The 21,425-nt window shown below is 46.9% G+C and overlaps 1 protein-coding gene across 1 annotated transcript in view; it reads left to right on the forward strand.

Moving 5' to 3' along the window:
- Window positions 1–691: 691 nt before the first annotated feature.
- The window catches only part of EMILIN2 (elastin microfibril interfacer 2), a 42,226-nt gene continuing 21,492 nt past the window's right edge, over window positions 692–21,425 (forward strand). Inside the window, exons 1-2 of the mRNA XM_081149865.1 lie at window positions 692–998; window positions 1,497–1,619. Of these exons, the coding sequence (XP_081005991.1) occupies window positions 865–998; window positions 1,497–1,619 (257 nt within the window). The 5' untranslated portion in view covers window positions 692–864. The remainder of the gene's footprint in view (window positions 999–1,496; window positions 1,620–21,425) is intronic.

The raw sequence follows: 21,425 nt of genomic DNA on the forward strand, positions 1-21,425 counted from the left end.
GCGCCTCAGGTGCGCCAGGTAAACTCAATACAAGGACTCAGCCCTCTGCGCGGGACTTGATTACAAGGCGCAGAGGAGCCCCGGCGGCAGCAGGCTGGGCGCCCGCGGCAGGTCAGTGGCTGCGCTTCGGGAGCTTTGGGGAAGCGGCGGGGCCGCGGCCGCCTCTGTCCCCGGCTGCCCCGCGCGTGGACTTGGAAGCTGGTCAGTGGACGGATCAGGCGGAGCTGGGCGGAGAAACGGCAGAGGCCCCGCGCTCAGGGCCCCCCCACTCCCCTAAACCCGAAGGTGGGGGGACGGCCGCGCCTTGCCAGGGCAGGAAACCCGAGTCGCGCCTGATGGAGGACAGATAAAGATGTCCCTCCTTCACCCCGGGGCGCCGGCACCCAAGCTCGACGTGAGGACCGCGACGCGCCGGCTGGGCCGCCTCCCGAGGGCCGGGGCGCCTGCGGGAAGGTGGGAGGCGGCGTGGCCGGGCCGCTGGGCAGAGACCAAAGGAATGAGTAATTGGAAGTCCTGTCGCGGAGACCCCGCTCCCCTGCGCCGTGGCCCTTTCACCCCCGCCCCCCGCCGAGAGGCGCGGCGGCTGGAGACGCGGAGTCGAGGCGGAGGGAGAGTCACGTTTCGGAGAGGGAAGTGAAATAGAGGGCGGCACCGGGGGGACCCGTGCGTCACCGAGGGGCCGAGGAGACGCGGCCCGCGGCGCGGAAAAGGAGAAGTGGCCGGGGAAGCGGGCGGGGCGGCGCGCGCTGGGGGCGCCGCGAAGCGCCCGAGCCGCCTCCTCCCTCCGGCCGCGCCCCGCCGCCCGCACCCGCACCCGCGCGCTCGCCGCGACCCGCCGCGCTCCGATCCCGCCCCGCGCGCAGAATGTGGCCTCGGACGCGGCCCCGGCCGCGAGCGTCCTGGCGCTGGGCGCTGGCCCTGCTGGCCCTGGGCGGCGCGGGACTGTGCCAAGGCGGCCCGCAGCCCGTGCACCCCGCGCGGCCCGGTGCCAGGAACAAGTAAGTGCGGGGCCCCTCTTCTCGCCTTCTCTTCCTCCCACAGCCCTGGGTCCCCGCGTTCACCCCCGCGGCCGGGCCCCGAAGCTGCCCTGCCGGAGGTGATGAGCGGCAGCCGGGGGTCCCCTCGGGCGGCCCCTGGAGGGCGCCTCCTCCGGGCTGGCCGCGCGCTCCACGGCCGCGGGGTCCCGGTGACCTGGCCCGCGCCTGAGCAGTTCTGCCCCCCGGGCGGGGGCGCGGTGGTGTCCCGCGGGCAGAGCGGGCAGACCACTCCTCCCAGGAGTCCCTGGAGTCCCTGGGGCCGGGGTGCTTTTCCCTGTACCCGCGGGCTCTCCAAGGGCGCACCCGCGCACCTTCGGGACCTGGGCTTTGCTGCGCCCCCGCCCTCGCGGGGGCCGTGCCCTCGCTGGCCCGGCTCCCTCGGCGGCAGTGTCAGCTCGTCCCGTCCCCCGGCCTCCCGGGGCTGACACCGTGCCCTTCTCCCTCCCTCCGCCACCCCAGGAACTGGTGCGCCTACATCGTGAACAAGAACGTGAGCTGCTCGGTGCTGGAGGGAAGCGAGAGTTTCATCCAGGCTGAGTACAACTGCGCCTGGAGCCAGAGGCCCTGCCCGTCGGCGCTGGTGTGAGTCCCGGGCGGAGCCGCGGGGCGGGGCGGGGTGCGAGCGCTGGGCGGCGGGGCCGGGGGTAAATCTCTCCCAGAGCCGGGAGAGCTCCGCGGCCCGAAGTGAGCGCGCGGAGCGGGGCCGGGGCGCCGGGGCGTTCGGGGGGCGCGGGTTGCCCGAGTGAGCGCTGAGGGTGCGACACCGGGGCACAGGAGGGGTGAACAGAGCCCGCACCCCACTTACCTCTCTGTCTCTGTGTCTGTCTCTCTCTCTGTGTCTGTCTCTGTCTCTCTCTCTCTCCCATTTTATTGCTAACATAAGGCAGCTGGACCTAATTAGATCCATATTGTGTGTTCTGGGGCACACAGAAATTTCAGAATGTATACTGCTAAAAATGTGTAAATGTAGGCTTAGCTGAGTGTCCCAAAACAGACGAGTTTCATTCAAGTGTCCCCGTGAAACGGACCCCTCTCTTCCAGTGTTGTAGATCTCTCAAGTCCCAGGAACAACTTGCTTAAAATTGTGTCTTGTTGTTATTGAAGTTAGATTTGGGGATTGGCTAAGAGGTTGTCATGAGAGAATTGTTGTTAAAGACAAGGGGAAGAATTAATCATCTTTTTGCTTATCAAGATTTCACCATCTTTTTTAAAAAAAAAAAAAGACAGCCAAAGAGGAAGCAATGCAGTGGAGTACAGATTCCGTTAAGTACACCACTCATTCAGTGTCATCCGGCAAGTGTTTTTGTTTCTGTGTAAGTCAGATATCAGAGGATGAGCCCATGTGAATAAATGGCTGTTGGGAACACATGTGATGGGTGAAGGTAATTGTTTTCCCCTAAGAATAAGTTGTTTGTCTTAGAGCACAGTTGTCATTACAGCAAAGAATAATAGCCAGTAGGCGGGCTTGTCTTTGGCAGAGCAAAGGGACAGACTGAAACTTGTACTCCAAGGAAACCTCATTCCAGAGGACAGATGAACCCTCAGACGTGTGAGGTGCAAGTGGTCCCTAAATCACCCCCATGGGCTGCTGGGGGAACTGCCAACAGAAAAGGGAGTAATTCCTCTCAGGTGAACAACTTAGAAGAGAGCCCACCTTTGAATGCAGAGAAACAGGCTGAAGCAGGTCGCTGGCTGTCACGTTAAGTTGGGCAGATTGTCAGAGGGGTGTGGTACTTAAGCTGTCTGCATCTCTAGTGGGTAAGATGCAGACCCACAGCCTGTTGTTAGCAGTCGGTGAATTCAGAACCAAATGAGAGTTTTACATTGTGGGAGACACATGAAGTATTCAATGCAATTTGAATTGATTTCTATAAAATTAAATTTGTTAATCAGGAATATTTCATTCATCTTACATAAAAATAGAATTTTGTGGTTCGTTATAACCTTAATATTTACTTGTGACAACTCAGAAATAAATAAATTTCCCATTTGGGGAGGTAATGCTTTTAATTTAATGATTTTTTTTAAAAAAAAAATCTTATTTTAGTGCTTGGAAAATCCAATGGCAATTTAATTGTTGTATTTGACCAAAAATCAGTGAAACAAATTTCCTCTCTTCGTTGAGGGGGTGGGGGGTGAATCACGTCCAGATCAGCAGGTTAATGAAAGGCAGTTGGAGCATATTTTTGCCAACCAATGGGAAGGACAACAAAAATTGCTATGAAAATGACAGATGTTTCTATTTTATTAAACAAGACCTAAATAAGTGACCTCGGTATTTTTCTTCAATAATAACCAGGTAAACAATTCAAGTATGTTTTTACATTTCAAGTGCTGCATTGAAAGTGAAATTTTAAAAATAAAAACATACTGTTTTAGCTGATCAGGCTGAAAATCTTGAAATTAAGCAGCTAATTCAGTCTTGTTCTTTTTCTTTGTTTCGTTAGAGACGGGAAAGGAATGGTTTACCTTATTTTTCAACTACTAAATGTTTCCTAAATTTTGAGGATTAGTAGATGAATGTGAAGACAAAAAGAGAAACTTGCTTTTATACTTAAAAGAGAAAGAATGGCTGTTTGACATGGAATTTCCTAGGTTTTCTGATGAGTCCAGGAGCCTAGTAACTTCTCTCAATCCACAGGTACTGTTAGGTGAGGCCTTCATTATTTGAGCCGTATGCCCTGAGCCTGTGGAAGTGAAGATTCCTGAGGGCTACTTTCTGGATGGTGTCAGAAGCACAGATGTGCCTTGTTTCATTGTATTTCACAGGGGTTGCGTTTTTTACAAACTAAGGGCAAGACCTTCCACCAGCAAAAAGATTATGTCTCGCTTTATTGCATTGCTCGATTTATTACTGTGGTCTGGAACCCAACCCACTGTCTCCAAGGTTTGCCTTCGTAGAACTGGAGGTTGGCCGAGATCTGGAGCTAGAAATGCTCAAGTTTAGCACCTGGTAACAGTTGAGAGGCTGGGAGTGGCAGGTGTGAGCCAGCGAGGCCTTGATCCAGTTGGAGCAGGCCTGGGTTGTTCAGGGCAGTGGGGGGAAAGGAGGAAGAGAGGCCAGGTCGGGGGAGTGAGCAAAGCCAAGATTTTGGAGGAGGAAACTACATCTTAGAGACCCCAGGAGGAGAGGCCCAGGAGGCTGAGGGGTCCAGAGGGCCAGAGATATTAGGTAGCAGGAAGATTGGCTTATGTAGAAAGAGGGAGTTTCAGGTCAGTTTCAGGGGTACAGGCATTGTGGCTCCTGTGAGATTAGGGGAGGACATGAGGAGACCCTGTTATCCAAGAATCAAATGTGTTTCAAAGGCTTTGGTGGAGAAGGGAGTTGATAGCTGGCAAGCGGGTAAAGAATTATAAAGAGAGAACTCTGCATGCTTCAGGAGAGAAGTGAGGAAGCCAAAGGGAGAGACTGAATATGTTCTGACATGGAGGTGGGAACTGGCTAGGAGACAAGGGATTTGATGGGCAAGTTCACACAAATAAGAGGAAAACATCTGTGGATGACCCCATCGTTGGGCGTGAAGCCTCCACGGGCATTTCCAGAAAGTTCAGACAATGCTCCGTTTGCATGTATGAAGAGCCTTACATCCCAGATTGCAAATTTCATAGCGATACGTGAAACTAGGAGCAAAGGGGGGTTTTTATATGATATGTGGGCATTTTGAGCAATTATTTTTCTGAAACTGTAAAGAACCTTCTGAGTGTCAGGCACTGTTAGGACTTTTCATTCTATATATTAAATTCTTGCAACAACCCTTCAGGATGAATTGTCTCCATTTTACCAACGAGGAAACAGGAGATGTTCCCTGACTTGCCTGTGGTCACATGATAGTAGGTGGCTGAGCTGCCCCCAAACCCAGGGCTGCTGGCCTTGGGGACTGGCCTCGTTTTAGTGTGTGCCTTCAGTAGACTGCGCAGTACTCAACTATAAACATTTACACCCTCTTTCATGCAAGGCAGTTCCCACATAAAAGTGACTGAGAACTGTTTGGAAGGCTTAATACAGTATCCCAGGCCTGACTTGGTGAGAAAATCTCTCTGGGGTGCATCACTGTAACATGATGAGCCCCCTCTTCATTGCCTTCCATCTTTACAGCCACCCCTGACAGGGCTGTAATCCCCATTTTGCAGGAGGGCGTGTAGTTAGAAAGCAGAGCCTGGGTTCAAGTCTAGGTCTGTTATTTCCAAGCCTTAGGCTCTTCCCACTGCACATTCCCGCAGTCCCTTGCTGTCTAAACCCCACCTTAGGACGAGCACCCCAAGGATGTGTGTGTGTGACGCAGGCTTGCCCAGCGCTGCGATGCTGGCACCTCTGGTGAATGGGAGGGGAGGAGGTAAGGGCCTGAAGCTTCTTAGAGCCCCTCTACGTGGGTTGGTGGTGTTTGGATGTACCAGTGGTAGAAACAGCGCTATCTTTCTTCTCCTTCTTGGATTAGGCATTGTTTCCTTTCATGCATCATTCATGCCTCATGGCAGTAATTCTGGAGAGTTACATAACCTCCCACTCAGCTTGCGGTGGTCCAGGCGGCTGATGCTAGTATTGGAGACGTTTGGGGGCGTCCTGTGTGCGGAGCAGCTGCTTTGCTGTTGGATCTGAGGATCCAGATGTAAGGCAGGATTATTCCCCTGTACTCGCTTCCCTTCCAACTCAAGGCTGAGGCTCTGCCTGTCTCGCTGCAGTTTCCTGCTCTCTGACACCACAAACTGACTAGGGCTTATCAGCATCTACCCAAACCCGCCCCCACCCCCGTCTTGGGTGTGTTGCATCTTAGTGAAATTTTTCCTATGAGCTCTTTTAGGACAAAATATCAGTCGGGGGAGGGATCGGGATGAGGCCAGCTGAAGAAACCTGTGCTGCTGTGATAACACAGACTGAGAATTTGGGGATTTGCAGCAGGTGTGGGTTCTAAATGCTGAGTTTCCAGAACTCCTGTAATCCTCTGATTCCAATGGGAGCAGATGGTCATTCAGTTGGAAGAAAAGTTGTCGGTTAAGGAGTAATCTCAGCCAGGAAAAGCTTTAAAAACACACACACACAAAAACAAACCTAAGAACACTTAAGACTTGGGAAAAATATAAGGGCTTACGTTTTCTAGAGACAATGCTATGTTTTCTGCATTTCTAGGAACAATTCCAAACGAGCCTCTTGTGTGTATAGCTTTGGGGTATTTTTTTCCCTTCAGCTTTTAAACAAACAGCTTGCGGTCAAGGGAAACTTGAATGAATTGCGGAGGCTTGAGGGAGCGTGGGAGAACACTTGCGAGCACGTACACAGAGGCACCCAGGCCCCAGAGCCTGGCGCTGCCGCCGGTGAGGCTCCCTCCTTGGGTTTCCCACCCTTATCTGCCTTTCGGGGCTGTGTCTTGTGAGCTCCCCTAGAACCCTCAGACATTCCTTTCAAGCTCCTTTGACCTTTTGCTCTCTTCCCTTCCCAGGTTCCCAGTAGATAAGATGTAGAACCCTTCCTTCGTGTTTTCAGGACTCTTCCATGTGCATTGCTTTATTTTTTTCTCATTGTAAGCTCGGTCAGAAGATTAGACAGGGCAGAGACTGGGGTCTTGGAAAAAGGACTTTTATGCTTATGGGCTGCCTTTTCTACCTTATCTTGGAGAAAATTTAATGGGATTCAAACAGAGGTCATGGTCTTACAAAAAACAGTGTGCCTCTTGTTAAACTCTGCTGAAGTCCCATTAACTGGTCTTTCTCCGTGATCTATTCTACCATGTTGGCACTTGGTGAATGAATTAAAATTCTGAGGTGGGCAGCAAAGTTGAGGGGAGTGGGGACAGGCATCCCCTGAGTTAGCCCCCCGAGGCTGGCTGGTGGGGCCGACATGTTCCGAAGAGGAGGTGAAAGACTTGGCTTCTGGCCTGAGCTCCACCACCACGGAGCTGTGTGACTTCAGACAAGTCCCTGAACTTCTCTGAGGCACAGTTTTCTCATCTCTGTATCACAGAGAGGCACCATAGCTGACAGAACTTTGAAAAAGCGCCCTATTACACTCTTGTAAGGCACACTTAGCAGGACTGTCTAATGAATATGCCTGTTCTCATTGTTTGTTTGGAGCGGTGTTACCTCTCAGGTGGCCTTATCTTTCAGGGCTTTGCATTTGAAGTTAATGCTTTCTGATATGTTAGAGAAAGGCTGGAGGGCTAAAGAATGAAATAAATTCAGCGAACTAAGATAATTACGAAACTGAAATGACTAAAATCGACTTTTAAACACGAAGTTAAACTCTCAGAGACTGCTTTGGAAGCAGAGCCAGCAGTGGAGTCTGCAGGGTGGCGTAGGTGACTCCGGCCACAGCGGGCGTTGATGGCTGGCCCGCAGGTGTTCGAGTGCTTGTGGCAGGTCAGTAGGAGGGTGAGCTGTGTGTTCCCCGCTGTCCTGAGTGGTGGGGAACTGGGCTGAGCCCAGGCCACCTTTCACCCAGACACTCACACAGCCTCCGCTTACCTTCAGAACAGATGCTGTTCCTCATGTTGGAAATAGGAAGATGTCACTCACTGGTGGTTACCGAGTGTGTATAGGGCGGTAGGCACTGCCTACGGCAGTTAGTTTTCTAGAACCTGAAACTGACAGACTGTGCCAGTGTTCAGATTACTTCCAGACTGTCGCCCAAATGTTTTGATTTATTGTTGGTTACAAGAATTTTTTACTACCAAGAATTACTACCAGGAATTAACTGCTCCTGTCCTTAATGAAGCAGTCTTTCTGGACTTAAAAATAACAATGAACCGATTGATAAAATGATGCGAGTGTGACTTATTACGAAGGCTCGTTTTCCTGGAAGGGTCAGGACAGCAACGTAATAGTTTTCATCGTGGGAGTCGTTCACATTGGAGGAGGAATGATGAACTGATTAAAATGAAACTCACCAGTAAATCATCTTCTTTCCTTCCTGTTTTAAAGTGGTGATGGGTGTTGAAAAAAGTGGGGAGGGTTCAAACCAACCCAATTCCTGGTTTGAAAATGCTGCAGAAGCAAACTTTTCTGGGTGTGTCAGGGCCCAGCTGTACTTTTTTTCCCTCACCTAAGGAAATATTAGATGATTAGGGAATATGCCTAAAAGTTATTCTGTGTAGTGTCAGCCTTTCAGGACAGTGTATTTGACTGCGCATATGGTTCAAATAAATTTGGTTAAGAGACAGATGGTTTAGGTGAAGGCTTCTCAAACTGGTCATTTTGATTAAAGGAAATTTGCTGTGAGGCATCTCAGTTTTTTTCTAACCTTTGCCTTCTTCATATCTGTTTGTGATTGTGCAGCATCGGCTGAGTGTGTGGGTGTAATTAGGTGATCTTTTACAGAGACTTGCTCATAATCCACTATCAAACAAGGTACCAGAAATTTCCCTCTTGCTTCAAGTTTCCAGCGTCTCAACAGGGAGGCTGTTAAAGGATCATGACATAAGGGCCTATAATTTTTCTAAAGCGTAGCGGTGAAAATGCCTCTTGTTTCTCTGCCGAGGCTTTTCCACAGATCTTGAAAACGTAGCCCAAAAGCTGTGGCAGTGATTGCGACAGAACTCAGGGAGGGGTGAGTTTCACAATCCAGTCCTTCACAGGGAGATCTTTTCACCATTAAAGCGTTTCTCTGGCTCAGTCCATTTCAACCCGAGAGCTCTCACATGCTGGTGGAATGAGGGCCTCGGGTGGGGAGGTATAGTCTGGCCTTTCTGGGGATCCTGAATGTTCCAGAATCTCCAGTCTGTCCTGCTGTCCTGACAGTGCTCAGGCCTGGTCTGTGTGTCAGGTGGCCCATGCTGGAGAGCCTTCAGCTGCTTTCGGCTGGGGCAGCAACTTTCCAGGACAACACCAGGTCAGGGCCCCAGCTTGGTCGTGATAAATGATGTGCCCTTTTCCCGTCCCAACATTTTGCATCATCTTCTGGCCACTCTCGAGATATTTGGGGGTCATTGTGTTTATCAATGTAAAAAACAACTGGAAAGATATAACACAGATTCCCTGCTTACCAACGGTGCAGGAGGGGAAGCAGAAATACCTTTTATGGCTTGTTTCCTGAACCAAACAGCAAGGCATCCTCTACACCTTGTCAGAAGTGTCACTGGGAAAATAGCAATCCCAATGAGGGGACCATCTGATTTTCAATATGCTAATTTATGTCTTTGATGCTTTGTGTTATTTTACACAAAATGGCAATTTGAAGGTGGTTATTTAAAAAAATCCTGTTTTGACTGTCTTTCTTTAATCATTAATCCATACCTTTAAAAGTACAAAAATAAATCTAAGTCTGAGTTCCCAATAGATGGAACAATTGGTTGTGTGTCTGAAGAGTAATCCAATACATAAAAAACAAACCAATTTCAGTTAAATTCTCCTTTTGAAACCCTGAAAAAGACTCAATGATGCTGGATTTGGTTTCTACTTAACAGAGGTATATTTTGGATAGTCCAGACAGGACTGTCTAGCACTTCACTTTCACGGTCCTGAAGAGTTTTAAAACACCCCAATGCAAAAATAGTTGTATTTTTAAAAATAGCTTTATTGAGATACAATTTAGATAAGCTGCAATGTAGATAAATTGACACCACATGAAATCCACACCACAAGTGAGATATTGAACATTTCCATCACCCAAATTTTCCTCATTCTCATTGGTAACCGTCCCCTCCAGTTTCTCCCCACGCCCCCTCCCCAGGCTGCTGTGCATCCATCATTGTAGATGAGTCTGCAATTTCTGAAGCTGTATGGAGAGTTGCACAGTACGTACTGTTTTTATGTTAGGCTTTTTTCGTTCAGCATAATTGCTTTGAGGTACATCCATTTTGTACTATGTCTCAATAGTCGATCAGTTCTTATTGCTGACTAGTATTCCTTTGTGTGCATGCACCACAATTTCTATAGAGTAGTTTTGCAGCTGAGGACTGGTGACATACAGAGTGTAGAAAATCATTTATAATGATAGTAAGGTTACTTACCTGATTTTTCTGAAGTCCAATTGAGATGGTAAACACATAACAAATGTAGAACATTAGATAAAGCCATAATGGAGTAAAAAAAATACATTTCACATTTATAGTCCTGGGAAATGTTGGATTAAGGTTACATATTAGGATAAGCCATTTTGAACTGGCAGAAAGCTCAGTAGGGTTAAAGAAGACTTATTTTTTTAAGTCTGTTGGTTACTCAGTTTCATTAAACAAATATTTTTGTGCAGGGCCTATGTCTGGCACTAGGAAGGAACCCGACCTCTCTTGCCCTCCAGAAGTTCATGTCCTGTAGGTGAAATGAGACACAAATCATTACAAAATAAAAGGTAGAAATGAGAATTGCTATAAGAGAAGCAAAAATAGCAGCGGATGTTCAGAGGTGGAAGAAATTGTTTGCAGACAAGAGAAATGTGAGAACTTGTTTGTGAGGGTGACGTATTAGTAGGGCTTTGAAGGAAGGTTCTAGAGGAATACTTGCAGATGTGAGAGGATGCCAGCATAAGACAAGAAAGAACATGAGTGAGGGCCTGAAGGTGGGAAGTGAAGGGATGTCCACAAGTAAATCCAGGTGTTGGCACTGCCGATTTCTTCCGAGGGCTGTGAGGGAAGGATCTGTACCAGCCCCTCTCCTTGGTGTGTGGATGGCCTGCTTTGCCCTCTCTTTACAATGTCTTCCCTCTATATGGGTCTCTTTCCAAATTTCCTATTTGTATCAGGATACTACTCATCCTGGATTTACAGCCCATCCTAACCACCTCATTTTAACTTGATTACCTCTGTAAAGACCCCATTTCCAAATAAGGTCACATTCTGAGGCACTGGGGGTGAGGATCCCAACATGTCTGTTTGAGCCCAGATACAGTTCAACCCAGAACAACTATGGTTGGGAGTCTGGGCTTTATCGTTCAGACCAAGGGGAGTCATGGAGGGTTTTTGATCTGGGACACCGGCAGAGGTACGCTTCCAGATGTTGATCTGGGAATGCATGAAAAATGGATTTGAGAGGGGAGAGAACAGAGTGCGCCCGAGGGGGGGGGGGGGCCCTGTTGGGAGATGGGCCACAGTCCGTGCCAGACCCGAGGTGGGTGTGACGGGAGAAGCAGACTTGGCTGTGGAGAAGGTAACACGCAGTGACCCAGCTTGGATGGCTGGGCGACTGCCTCTGTGCTTCATGCGTGATTAGCACTGTGTGGCTTTTGCGGGTATGTGAAGCTCTGTCACTGAGCAGTCTATGTAGGCTGTTGTCAAGAGTATTGATAAAAAGGGCCACACATAGCAAAGGAGGGCAAATTACTAGTTCATGAACCGTCATTTGGAGATCATGGCCGGATTGCTTTTGCCCATGGGACAATCAGGACCTCGTTGTTCATCACCTTTGGTGATCAGGAATGAACTGTCATCTTTCTTGAAGGCAATTGAGTCCATTATTATAGAAGGAACCCATATGTTTAGTCTTACTGCAAATTTTTTACTTATGGCGTGTGTGTATATATATATACACACACATACTGTTTATAAACCTCATTTATATAAACTTTCACAGTTTTCACAGCTATTGTCTAATTTTATTCTTTCACTCTCTGGGAGGTAGCAGGGGGCAAATATTATAAATCCAAATTTATATTTGAGGAAACTGAGGATTAGAGAAGTTTTCAGGTCTTGTTTGACCTAACTGGTCTTTGACTGAGTTGAGACTTTAATGGTGACTCTTGTTATGGAAAATAGAATTAGATGTTATTCCCTGTATGTTCTGCATATAATTGTTCCATGTTGGATACTGGTGGCTGGAGGAAAGCCATAGTGTGGTGCCTGGTACCACCTGGTAGGCACCCAAAGGGTGTTTGCGGAATGAATGGATGAAAGAGAGAGCATGTGGGTTATTTTTTTATCGAGGCTATGTTTTTTTAAAGAACAGTTTAAGGTTCACAGCAAAATTGAAGGGAAGGTGAAGAGAGTTCCCATCCACTCCCTCTAGACATGCACAGCCTCCCCCATTATCAGCATCCTCCACCAGAGTGGTACATTTGTCACAACTGATGAACCTACATTGACGCATCATTATCACCCAAAGTCCATAGTTTATATTAGAGTTTATTTTGTCTCCCTTCCCATTGTTAGGACTCATGTGGCTGAATTTGGTTTTCAGTCATGGAGACCATAAATTTAAACAACTGCCCATGGCTTGTGATTTCAAAATGGAAATTGTGACATACATATATAGTCTTTGGAAATAATTGTTAATAATGAATGAAAACGCAGCAGCTTGCAGCTCAAATAAGGACATGGGATATGGCAGATTCCAATTAAATCAACCAAAGTAATGGTATAAATTATAATTCAGATTTCTGAACTGGCCATCTTGGTGTGACTTTTACAAGTGTGCATTGATTCTCTACGATGTGGAAGAGCTTTATTTTATGAGAGTTCACGTTCTGCAACTATGAAGAATGGTTTGGTATTATTTGGAGGAGAAGGTGACCAGAGAGAGAACTGCATTTTGAAAAAGTTAGATACTAGAAATATAAGAAATTATTTTAAAGATTAATTTGGGGGCTTCTTTGAAAATATCATGCTTGCTTGCATATTTTATTTGGAAAAACTGATTGAAGGCAATTTTAGTGAAGCCTTTGGGTAGTGGGCCAACTTAGGATCCAGCTTATTAGGAGAAGAACCACGCCTTACACCACAGATTTAATTGTTTTATTTACTTAAAACAAAAATAATACATTTTTCTTTAAAAACACACACATAATTTTAAAGAAATGGAAAGCAAGCCGCGTATTTTCAATTTAACGGATGTCTGTTGGTCCCTTCTTCATCCAGTGTCTACATATTTGTCTCCCCTCCGATTATATAATTTAGTAACAAGTTTGTCCTTTATTCAAGGGAAAATGACTCATTTAAGGGAAAAGAAGTACAGTGCTTCACAAGCAATGGAGCAGTTTTTCTGAGGGATCTTGGGCACGTTTGACCTTAAACAAATAGAGGGCCAGCAAAATAGGTTAATTTGGGAACAGTATAGAATGGCAATTTTGGGACGTGTGTAAAGACAGCCAGCAGCAGGTCCAGAGAAACAGAGGAGAGGGACACTCTTTTATAGACATGGGAGGGGCTATTGTAAACCAAGGGTTCATTGGAGGAAACTGAGATCTAAAAGTAAAGTGACTTTTCATTGGCTGAGTTTTGGCAGTCTCCCATTGGCTGAACTGTTACTGGGCCTAGGAGGAAGCTTTTCTTCCTCCTATTGAGTTCATAAGTAGTTCACTGTCAGAGAGGTAAGGCACATTTCTTCGTGTTGGGGTCAATAGTGACACCGGTGTGAGTGTCCTCTCTTCTAGCCGCCTCACTCCATTTTATTTTTATTTTTATTTATTTTTTAAGATGCAGTTTCTGTTTATTTTCACAGGCAAGAGTGAGTTTTATAGAGCATTAGAATAGGCATCACTGAAACGGGGCATGATTGGCTCTGGTTGAATATCTGACCTAATTTAGAAAGATCAAGGAATAATGAAGTAGGTATATAGCCCAGAGTTGGCTTGGCATTTGGGGATTGGCTGGCGGGAGATACTGTGTTTCTGGTCAAGTTGAGCATTTATATGAACATGAAAGTTCGGTTTGCTGATGTGGCACCCTAGGCAGGAGCAGCTCCATCTGGGTCTAGAAATTCCTTTCAACACCTCTCAATTTACAGGAACTGTGGATGTCCAAAAGCTTCCCTCTAACCTGAGGCAATTCCCAAGACTTACTGTCCCATAGCCCTTGCATACCTGGGTTCTGTGGTGATTCTCTTAAAACCACAGGGGGTTGGCCAAGGTAGAGAATGCCATACCCTCAAGTTCCCTAAGAGAAATCCAGTCCCACAAGTCTGCATGAGCAGTGAGGACTGTATTGAAGATTGTTAGCGATATAGACAGCTTTAAGGACATCTCAGGTGTCACCAACCTTGAAAGTCCATTGGCCTCCACAAGTTTTATTGGAGGAAAGTTTCTCTTCCTTGGCCTACTGCAATATTACCAACTCCCATTTAAAAGCAAATAAGCAAAATTCTTATTTTTGTCTTGCTGAATAGCCCTCTCCCCCACTCCCTACTTGTCCACACCTTAAGGTCTTGGGGTAGGGTGGGTTGTGGCAGCAGCTTTCAAAGAAAAAGTATGCGCCTCCTAAGCAGAGTGCAGGTGAATGAAATGTCTCCACATCATTGTGTTAAGTGTGGATTTAGAAAACATTAATACTGGGTTAACCTGGATAATGTGAGAAATGTGAAACTACGTTACAGCGTTTTGGTCCTTTCCCCTCACTGTGGTCATAAATTACAAAAGAAATATAAGTGTTCCTGTGTTTTCAATTCCCAGATCTTTTTTTAAACTGAGAATGAATTGGCCCAAAGGAAGAAAATGTTTTTAGATCTGCAGAGAAACTCATACTGTCTCATGATTTTCTAAGCTTCTAAGTGACTTCCACCAAGTCACAGGTGTGGACTGTGTAAGAGCTTGCCAGCATCCATAGACTTTCCTCAAAGGTCTGAAATAAATACAGATGGGATGTCATAGCCAATTCCTTTTTAATATCAAAAAGCAATACAAAGAACAATAGATGGGTAGCTGCAGGTTAAAGAGAGGCTGGAGGATATGGAATTGAGGAAGAAGAGAAGCAGAGGCTGACTGAGAGCCTTGAGAGAGAGGGGTGGATGTTGCAAACCAAATCAAGAGAGACACAGGAAAAAGGATTTCGAAATTATTGTGACTTTGCAGGAGAATTTGAGAAAACAATTTTTCCACTTAAGAAAAGAGAAATAATATTCAAAATAGAGTTAGTTTGTGGCTCTGAAAAGAAAGGTTTGGATCCCCATATCATGGAGAGTCATATTTGAGGTGAGCATCGTGCGGAAGGCTGAGGCCAGCAGACTTTCTCATGGCCCGCACTGTGGGAACAGAGTATGAGAATAGGGCAGTGACGAGGAGGAGAGCCTTCTGTGACTCTGACTCCAGGAATGAAGGACCATGACAGAAGTTGGAGAAATGGAATAGTATAGAATTTATTTGGGGGAAACGGCCTACAGCAGCCATGGCCCTTCCCAAAAGAATTCTTCAAGAGAATGTGGTCCCTCATCAATCTTGGATTATTCAACTCTCCAGAAAGTCATCACAGTTAGCTGGGGCCCTGGGGGATGCCCCACACTCGCTGGCACTCCTCCCTACTGTCAGAGCATAGACTTGAGTCTTGTCATGTATCTCCCAAAGTGAGGAAGTTGAAACTAAGAATGTGGACTCATTGGAACTCATGAATAAGCTGTATTTCATGGTCTGGACACACCCTGCTCTTGGAGATGATGTCATTTTTAGCAATGCAATTTTGTCAGATGGTCCTGATTGCTCTTATAGTAAATGTAAGTATAACAACTTCACTCTTTATGCAGCCGAGTTGGACTGAGCCTCACAGCTGAGCCACTGTGGGGTTTTTTAATCACCTTTCTTTGGAATTGTAGAATTACTCTGTCCTCAGGGTTAAGGGGGGGGGGGGGGGGGTGATACACTGTGGGAAATTCTGGAGGAAAATTTCTACTTATTCTGAGAAGTAAAGAGAATTTTATGTTTTGAAATCTAACTTGCCACACTCTAAGTACATAAGGAAATGAATCAGGAGGAAACAGAAAAATAAGCAGCTTACAATTGCGGTTTCTCCAGCAAATCGCTCCTTTGTACTGGGTAACAGTCTCCTATGCGTACATTTTCATTTTAAACACATTGCTTTGGTGTAGGATCTGTTATTTTAAAAATGTGTACAAAGCTCTATTATAATCTGATTTTAAATCAGGGCTCATCAATCTGACTTTTAGATTCACTAGATACATTTTGTATTTCAGAAATATATTTGCCCAAGCATTCTGGCTTTTAAAACTTAAGTGGGTTTTCCTAAAAAGTCAAGAAAAATATTTTACATTTTTTTCATGTTATTAACTTCTCTATTCAGAGGTCTAATTAAAAATGTGTAATATAGCAGAAAACATAAGACAAAAATTCTGATTTTTGTGTTTGGTGTGCTTTAACCTGGAAGAAGGCCCTTTGGTTCCTACACTTGATCTCCTTGGGGAGACTTTTTCAGACTGTGGAAGTTTGCATTGGAAAGGTCCACGTGGCTCAGTCACCTCCTCAGATTGCAGAAATTGTCTTTGTGAATGATTCAAATGGTCCATTTTTTATTATCAGTAGGACATGGTGGGTTCAAATGGCAAGTTCTCTTCTGCTGGTGCAGAGCTTCTCTTCCATCAACACAGTTCTGAAATCACTTCTAATTTTAAACTTTATAGCCTCTACTGCCCGACTGCATTTACTTTTGGCAAACAGTTACTTCGTTAAAAAAATCATGTATTTATTCATTGATTGATAGAAAAACAAACAAAAAGAACAGGCAAAACACCCATCTGTCACATGTTGTTCCTAGAAAATCAGTCCAGTGTTTTGTCAATTCTAAATTGGAACATGGAGACCAAACTTTTTAGAAGTAAATTACCATATTGAAAGGAAGGACATTTTGACACATGCTACAACACGGATCAACCTTGAGGATGGAGGAGGGGATCAGGATATGCCATCCTATATTGATTTTTTTGAGCTGAAGGCATTGAGAAATGGCAGACAAAAAGAAGTACTCTCTGCCCTCCTCCTTTCTGCCTAAAAAGCAGTGTATAAATTTCCCATCACTCTTGTACCAGAATGAGGAGAGCAACCTTGTCACAGAAGACAAAGAGCTGGCACTGGCATGAGTCTGCATAAACAAATTTACTGAAACAGCCCTTATCTTGTTAGTTCCCCCCATATATTTCCTAGTGACCTCCCATATCACCCCTTGAAGCCCAAAGCCCCTTTCCTTTGTCTAATCACATCTCTACAATTTATCACCCATTGTTAAAATGGTACAGAAGCCCTGAGTCTAACCACTTCTTTGGATTTTTCACTTTTCTGTGAAGCCCCTGTGCACGTAAAATTATTAACAGTAAAATGTGTGTGTCTTTTTTCTTATTAGTCTGTCTTTTGTCAGTTTAATTCATAGGCCCCAGAACAAAACTAAGAGGGTAGAGGAAAAATTTTTTCCTTCCCCACAAGGACATTATGCTAAGTGAAATAAGCCAGTCACAAAAAAGACAAATACTCTACGAATCTACTTATATGAGGTATTTAGAGTGGTCAAATTAATACAGACAGAAAGTAGAATGGTGGTTGCCAGGGGCTAGGGGAGGGGTAATGGAAGTTAGTGTTTAGTGGGTACAGACTTTTAGTTGGGATGATGAAAACGTTCTGGAGATGGATGTGGGTGACAGTTGCACAACAATGTGAAAGTACTTAAAGCAACTGTACTCTTAAAAAATGGTTAAGTGGCAACTTTAATGTGCTGTGTATTTTACCACAGTTTTAAAAAATTGAATTACTGTGGCTAGCGTGAACTGCTGCTCTGTGGAAAACTTGGAGTAATAGCTGAATGCCAGATAACCATGTCTGCCCTGGCAAGCACTCTGAAACTCAATCAAATGACTTCTCACCTTTACGTGCTAATTTTCATTGTCCCAAGGAGGTGGTTGGTTCTCCAGGCCCAGGGTGCTGCCCACCAGAGAGAGGGAAGCACCTTTTCCTTCTGGCTTCCTTTTCCATCCTCTCAGTCCCATTCCAGGCAATACTGTGCAGAACCACATGTGCAAAATGAAGCAAGATGAGTTGGCTCCAGATTTTTTGGGGCAAGCCAGTGACAGGAAGGAGGAGAAGAGTTTACTAGAAAGTCTGTTCTTGGGAGAAATCCCAGTCAAATGAGTGTCCCCAATGGGGCCCTGGGCTTTCGATTTGTGCAGTTTTAGTGGCTGGCGTTAAAATGAAATTCAGGTAAATACTAAGTACAAGGCAGAGATTCTTACCTTGTGGAACAACTGTCTAGATGATCCTCTGCCAATGATGTGTGGTTACTTTTCAGAGAAATGTTCTGCCAATGATTCTAGGATGTGGGAGAAGATAGATAATAGGTGGATGTGAGATAGAAACCCGGAGATGTACAGATAGACGTGTGCCCGTTAGAGTTCCTCTAACAATCTTGTGACTCTCTAGGATCGTCCTGTCAATGAAACTTTCTGCAGTGATCGAGATGTACTAGCCACTGACCACGTGAAGTGTGGCTAGTGTGACTGAGGAACTAAATGTTTAATTCTATTTAATTTTAATTAGTTTAAATGTAAATAGCCACACATGGTTAATGGCTAGTTATTGGACAGCCCAGCTCTAGATCATCTGGTGTGTGATTCTTACCCAGTTCATCATGACATGAGACCCTGAAGCTTGGTTTGGTTTTGAGAAGACTGAGGAATTCATGTCTGCTTAGGGTTAGACCTGAGGATAATTCTGGAATTTTTAATTAGGACATTGGACTCCCCAAAACCTTGTCAAAAGTAGACCTACTATCATTAATTAATTATTATTTGATTAATTATTAATTGAATAATGTTTATTGAGCACCTACTATAGGATAGACACTGTTTTTAAAGGGGTTCTTGTAGAGAACAAAGCCCACAGGTATTCTTGCCCTTATGGGGCTTAGGGTCTGCAGGAAAGTCAGACATTGAACACGCAAACTCAAGTGTGAACTGAAGCATGTCCAGGAAGAGGTCTCACCTCACATCAGTAGGAGTCATTGTGGTGCAGAGGTCAGATGAAGGCATGGTCATTTTGTCACATTATGTTTTAACAGGGACACTTCCAGTCCTGTGGTCCCTGATTCAATCTTTTCAGTTCTTTTCTTGCTACTTTCCTTCTCATTACAGTTTCCTTGGGCTGGGCTGGTGCCTTTAACCCAGAGGCTGAAGTTGTAAAAATGGCAAACCTTTGTTTCACCCCAAAAAGAGTTTCAGAGGGAGAAGAGAGTTGGGGACAGTGGGCATGGCTGAGGCTGGGATCTGGGGCAGGCACAGGCCACAGGTCATTGCCACAGTCCCCAGGGTCCCCCAGGATGCCGAGGCAGCTGGGGACAGTGCTTCCCAAGGCACCTGAGACTGGGATGGTGGCCAAGGCTACAGCCTGAGTCAGCCCTCTAGCTCTCCCAGTACCTCCTGACTGTCCCCGTGGCTGTCAGTTCCTCAGTTGGTGCCCCCAGGCTGGGTCCAGCTGGTTGGCTGATTCCGTAAATGTTCACTGAGCATCTTTGTGTGCTCACAGTCCAGGGGCCCCTGCTAACACTTGGGCTGCTTTTGCTTTAGTCACTCCCCTGCTGGTCATCCAGCCCTGGCTGCCTTAGAGGGCGGAGGTGTTCCCTAGGTCTGGGGCTGCTTCTCAACTCTGGCTGCGCTTGACAATGACTTAGGGAGTTTTTGAAAGTTACAGAGACCTGGGTGCCCCTGCCCCCAAGCCAATTAAAATGAGAATTTGAGGGGTAAGGCCCAGGCTTTTTGGTAAGGCTCCCTGGCCAGAGTATTGTCCTGCAGTGCTCCAGCGGATTGGGGTAGGGAGCTTGGAAATCCAATCGGTTCTCCCCCATCCTCTGTGCAACCTCCCAGCTGGCTGCTGTGGAAGCAGGAACCCCATTTCTGTGAAGAAGATCCCAGTATGGCTGTGGGGATGGACAGCCCCTACCTCCTTCCCTCACAGCCCCACACTGAGGTCTGAGGACCTAAGGCCACCGCTGGGGTCCATGTTGTCCTGCACTGAGAAGTGGGAGTGGGAGCTTTCCCACGGTTAGAGGTGGCTGCCTGATCATTTCCAGCTGTCACTGGGAAGGCCAGACCTGAAGACTGTTAGAGATGCTGTCAACCTCGACTGCATTGCCTGAAATGGAAACCCTGCCTCCACCACTGAGGGGAGGGCGTGTGAGGGTGGAGAGGAAGGTGGGAGCTCCAGGGAGCTTTTCTAAGTTATGAACTGGCTCCAAAGTAATACTGACTTCACAGAAAAGAATGAAGTGTGTTGGAAAAGCCAAAACTTCCTTACACCCGGCTCAGCACTGAGGGGTTAAGGCCCCCGGCTGGGGTGAGAGGCCGTACCCCTTCCCAGGGCACCCAAGCCTCCTGTTCTGCTCTCCTGTTCTGCTCAGCCTCACCCAAGAGGCTTTAACATGGGCCGTCATCTCCTGGCACATTAACAGAACGCAGAGCAAGCACATTTTCACATTCAATCTTAAATGCTCAGAGGAACCAAGTTTTTCTGAGATTACACATTTTTCTAGCATTATGCTGTACTCGAGCGTGCAAAACAAGGACGTGGAATTTTTCTTTTTATATAGTTTCTAGGACCACACAGGATTGTTTTGGTAGGTGGGTGGGAGGGCCAGGGGCTCATGTGTACCTGGACCGAACTAGGCACTCAGGTGAATGTTTGCTGAGTGGGGACAGGGGCTACCTTCTTATAGACATCTCTGGGTGGGTGCAGCCGTTCTGAATTAGGGCAAGTGTCAGAGAGACTCACAGCTTCTACGTGCCAGGAGGCTGCGGGGTGCAGAGGAGAACACGGGTTTCAAGCCCAGCCCTGGCTGCCTAACCATCGGAGCTTGGACAAGTCACTTAGCCTCTCTGAGCCTCTGTTTGCTCAGAGTGAAAAGGGGAAAATCTGAATTGTGGGGACGTGATGGGGGTGCGGTGGGAATGAGAGAGAACGAAGAGCCTAGAAGGGAGGCCTTGCCCCCTCCTTACCCCTCACTCCTTGAGCAGCCCTTCTTTTCTGTTTATTGGGCTTTCTCTTCAGTTTTTCTTGAAAGAGGCTTCCTCCCGACCTTCTCAAAATCTGCACACCAGGCCCCACCCCAGACCAATTAAATCAGCACCTCTGAAGGTGAGACCCAGGCATCAGTAGTTTTTCACAGTTCCCTGGTGATTCTCATGGCCACGGTGAGAACCGGGGCCCTAAAACACCAGCTGAAGCAGGGACAGTGAAAGGAGAGGGACCCTAGCGCTGGGGCAGTGCTGTCAGCAGGGCCCTCTTGGAATTCTGCAAGGACACCTGGCCTGGCCTGGCGGGGGAGTGGACCCTTGCATTGGAGGTTTGGGTGACATGGTTTGGGCTCTCCTGGAAGACGCTGAAGTCCATTACATGGAGGAGTCTATAATTCTCTCTGGAGCATAACTGAACAGCACCCGCCGCCAGGCTGGCGCCCGAGGTGGGGTCGCTTGACTGGCACGAGGGCCGCAGGCCACCTGGCAGCTGGTCGACACGAGCCCCACCCCTGAGCAGCACACAGCAACCCCTGGGGAATGATACAAAGACTCTTTCTTTCTGGGAATTGGCCCTAAAAAGGCGACCAGCTGCTAGTGCTGGTGTTCAAGACAAAGAGAACCGGATGAGGTTCGAGAGTCATGGTTCGGAGCCAGAAATAGAAGTTGGGGTAAATTAAGGAGCCGCTTATATCTGAGCTGTGAGCTGGGCCCTGGGGGTGCTGCAGCCCTGGAGCCGTCCCTCGGAGCCCGGTGGCTGCT

Source organism: Miniopterus schreibersii, assembly GCF_964146895.1.
Source record: "Miniopterus schreibersii genome assembly, chromosome: 10".
Classification (NCBI taxonomy): Eukaryota; Metazoa; Chordata; class Mammalia; order Chiroptera; family Miniopteridae; genus Miniopterus; species Miniopterus schreibersii.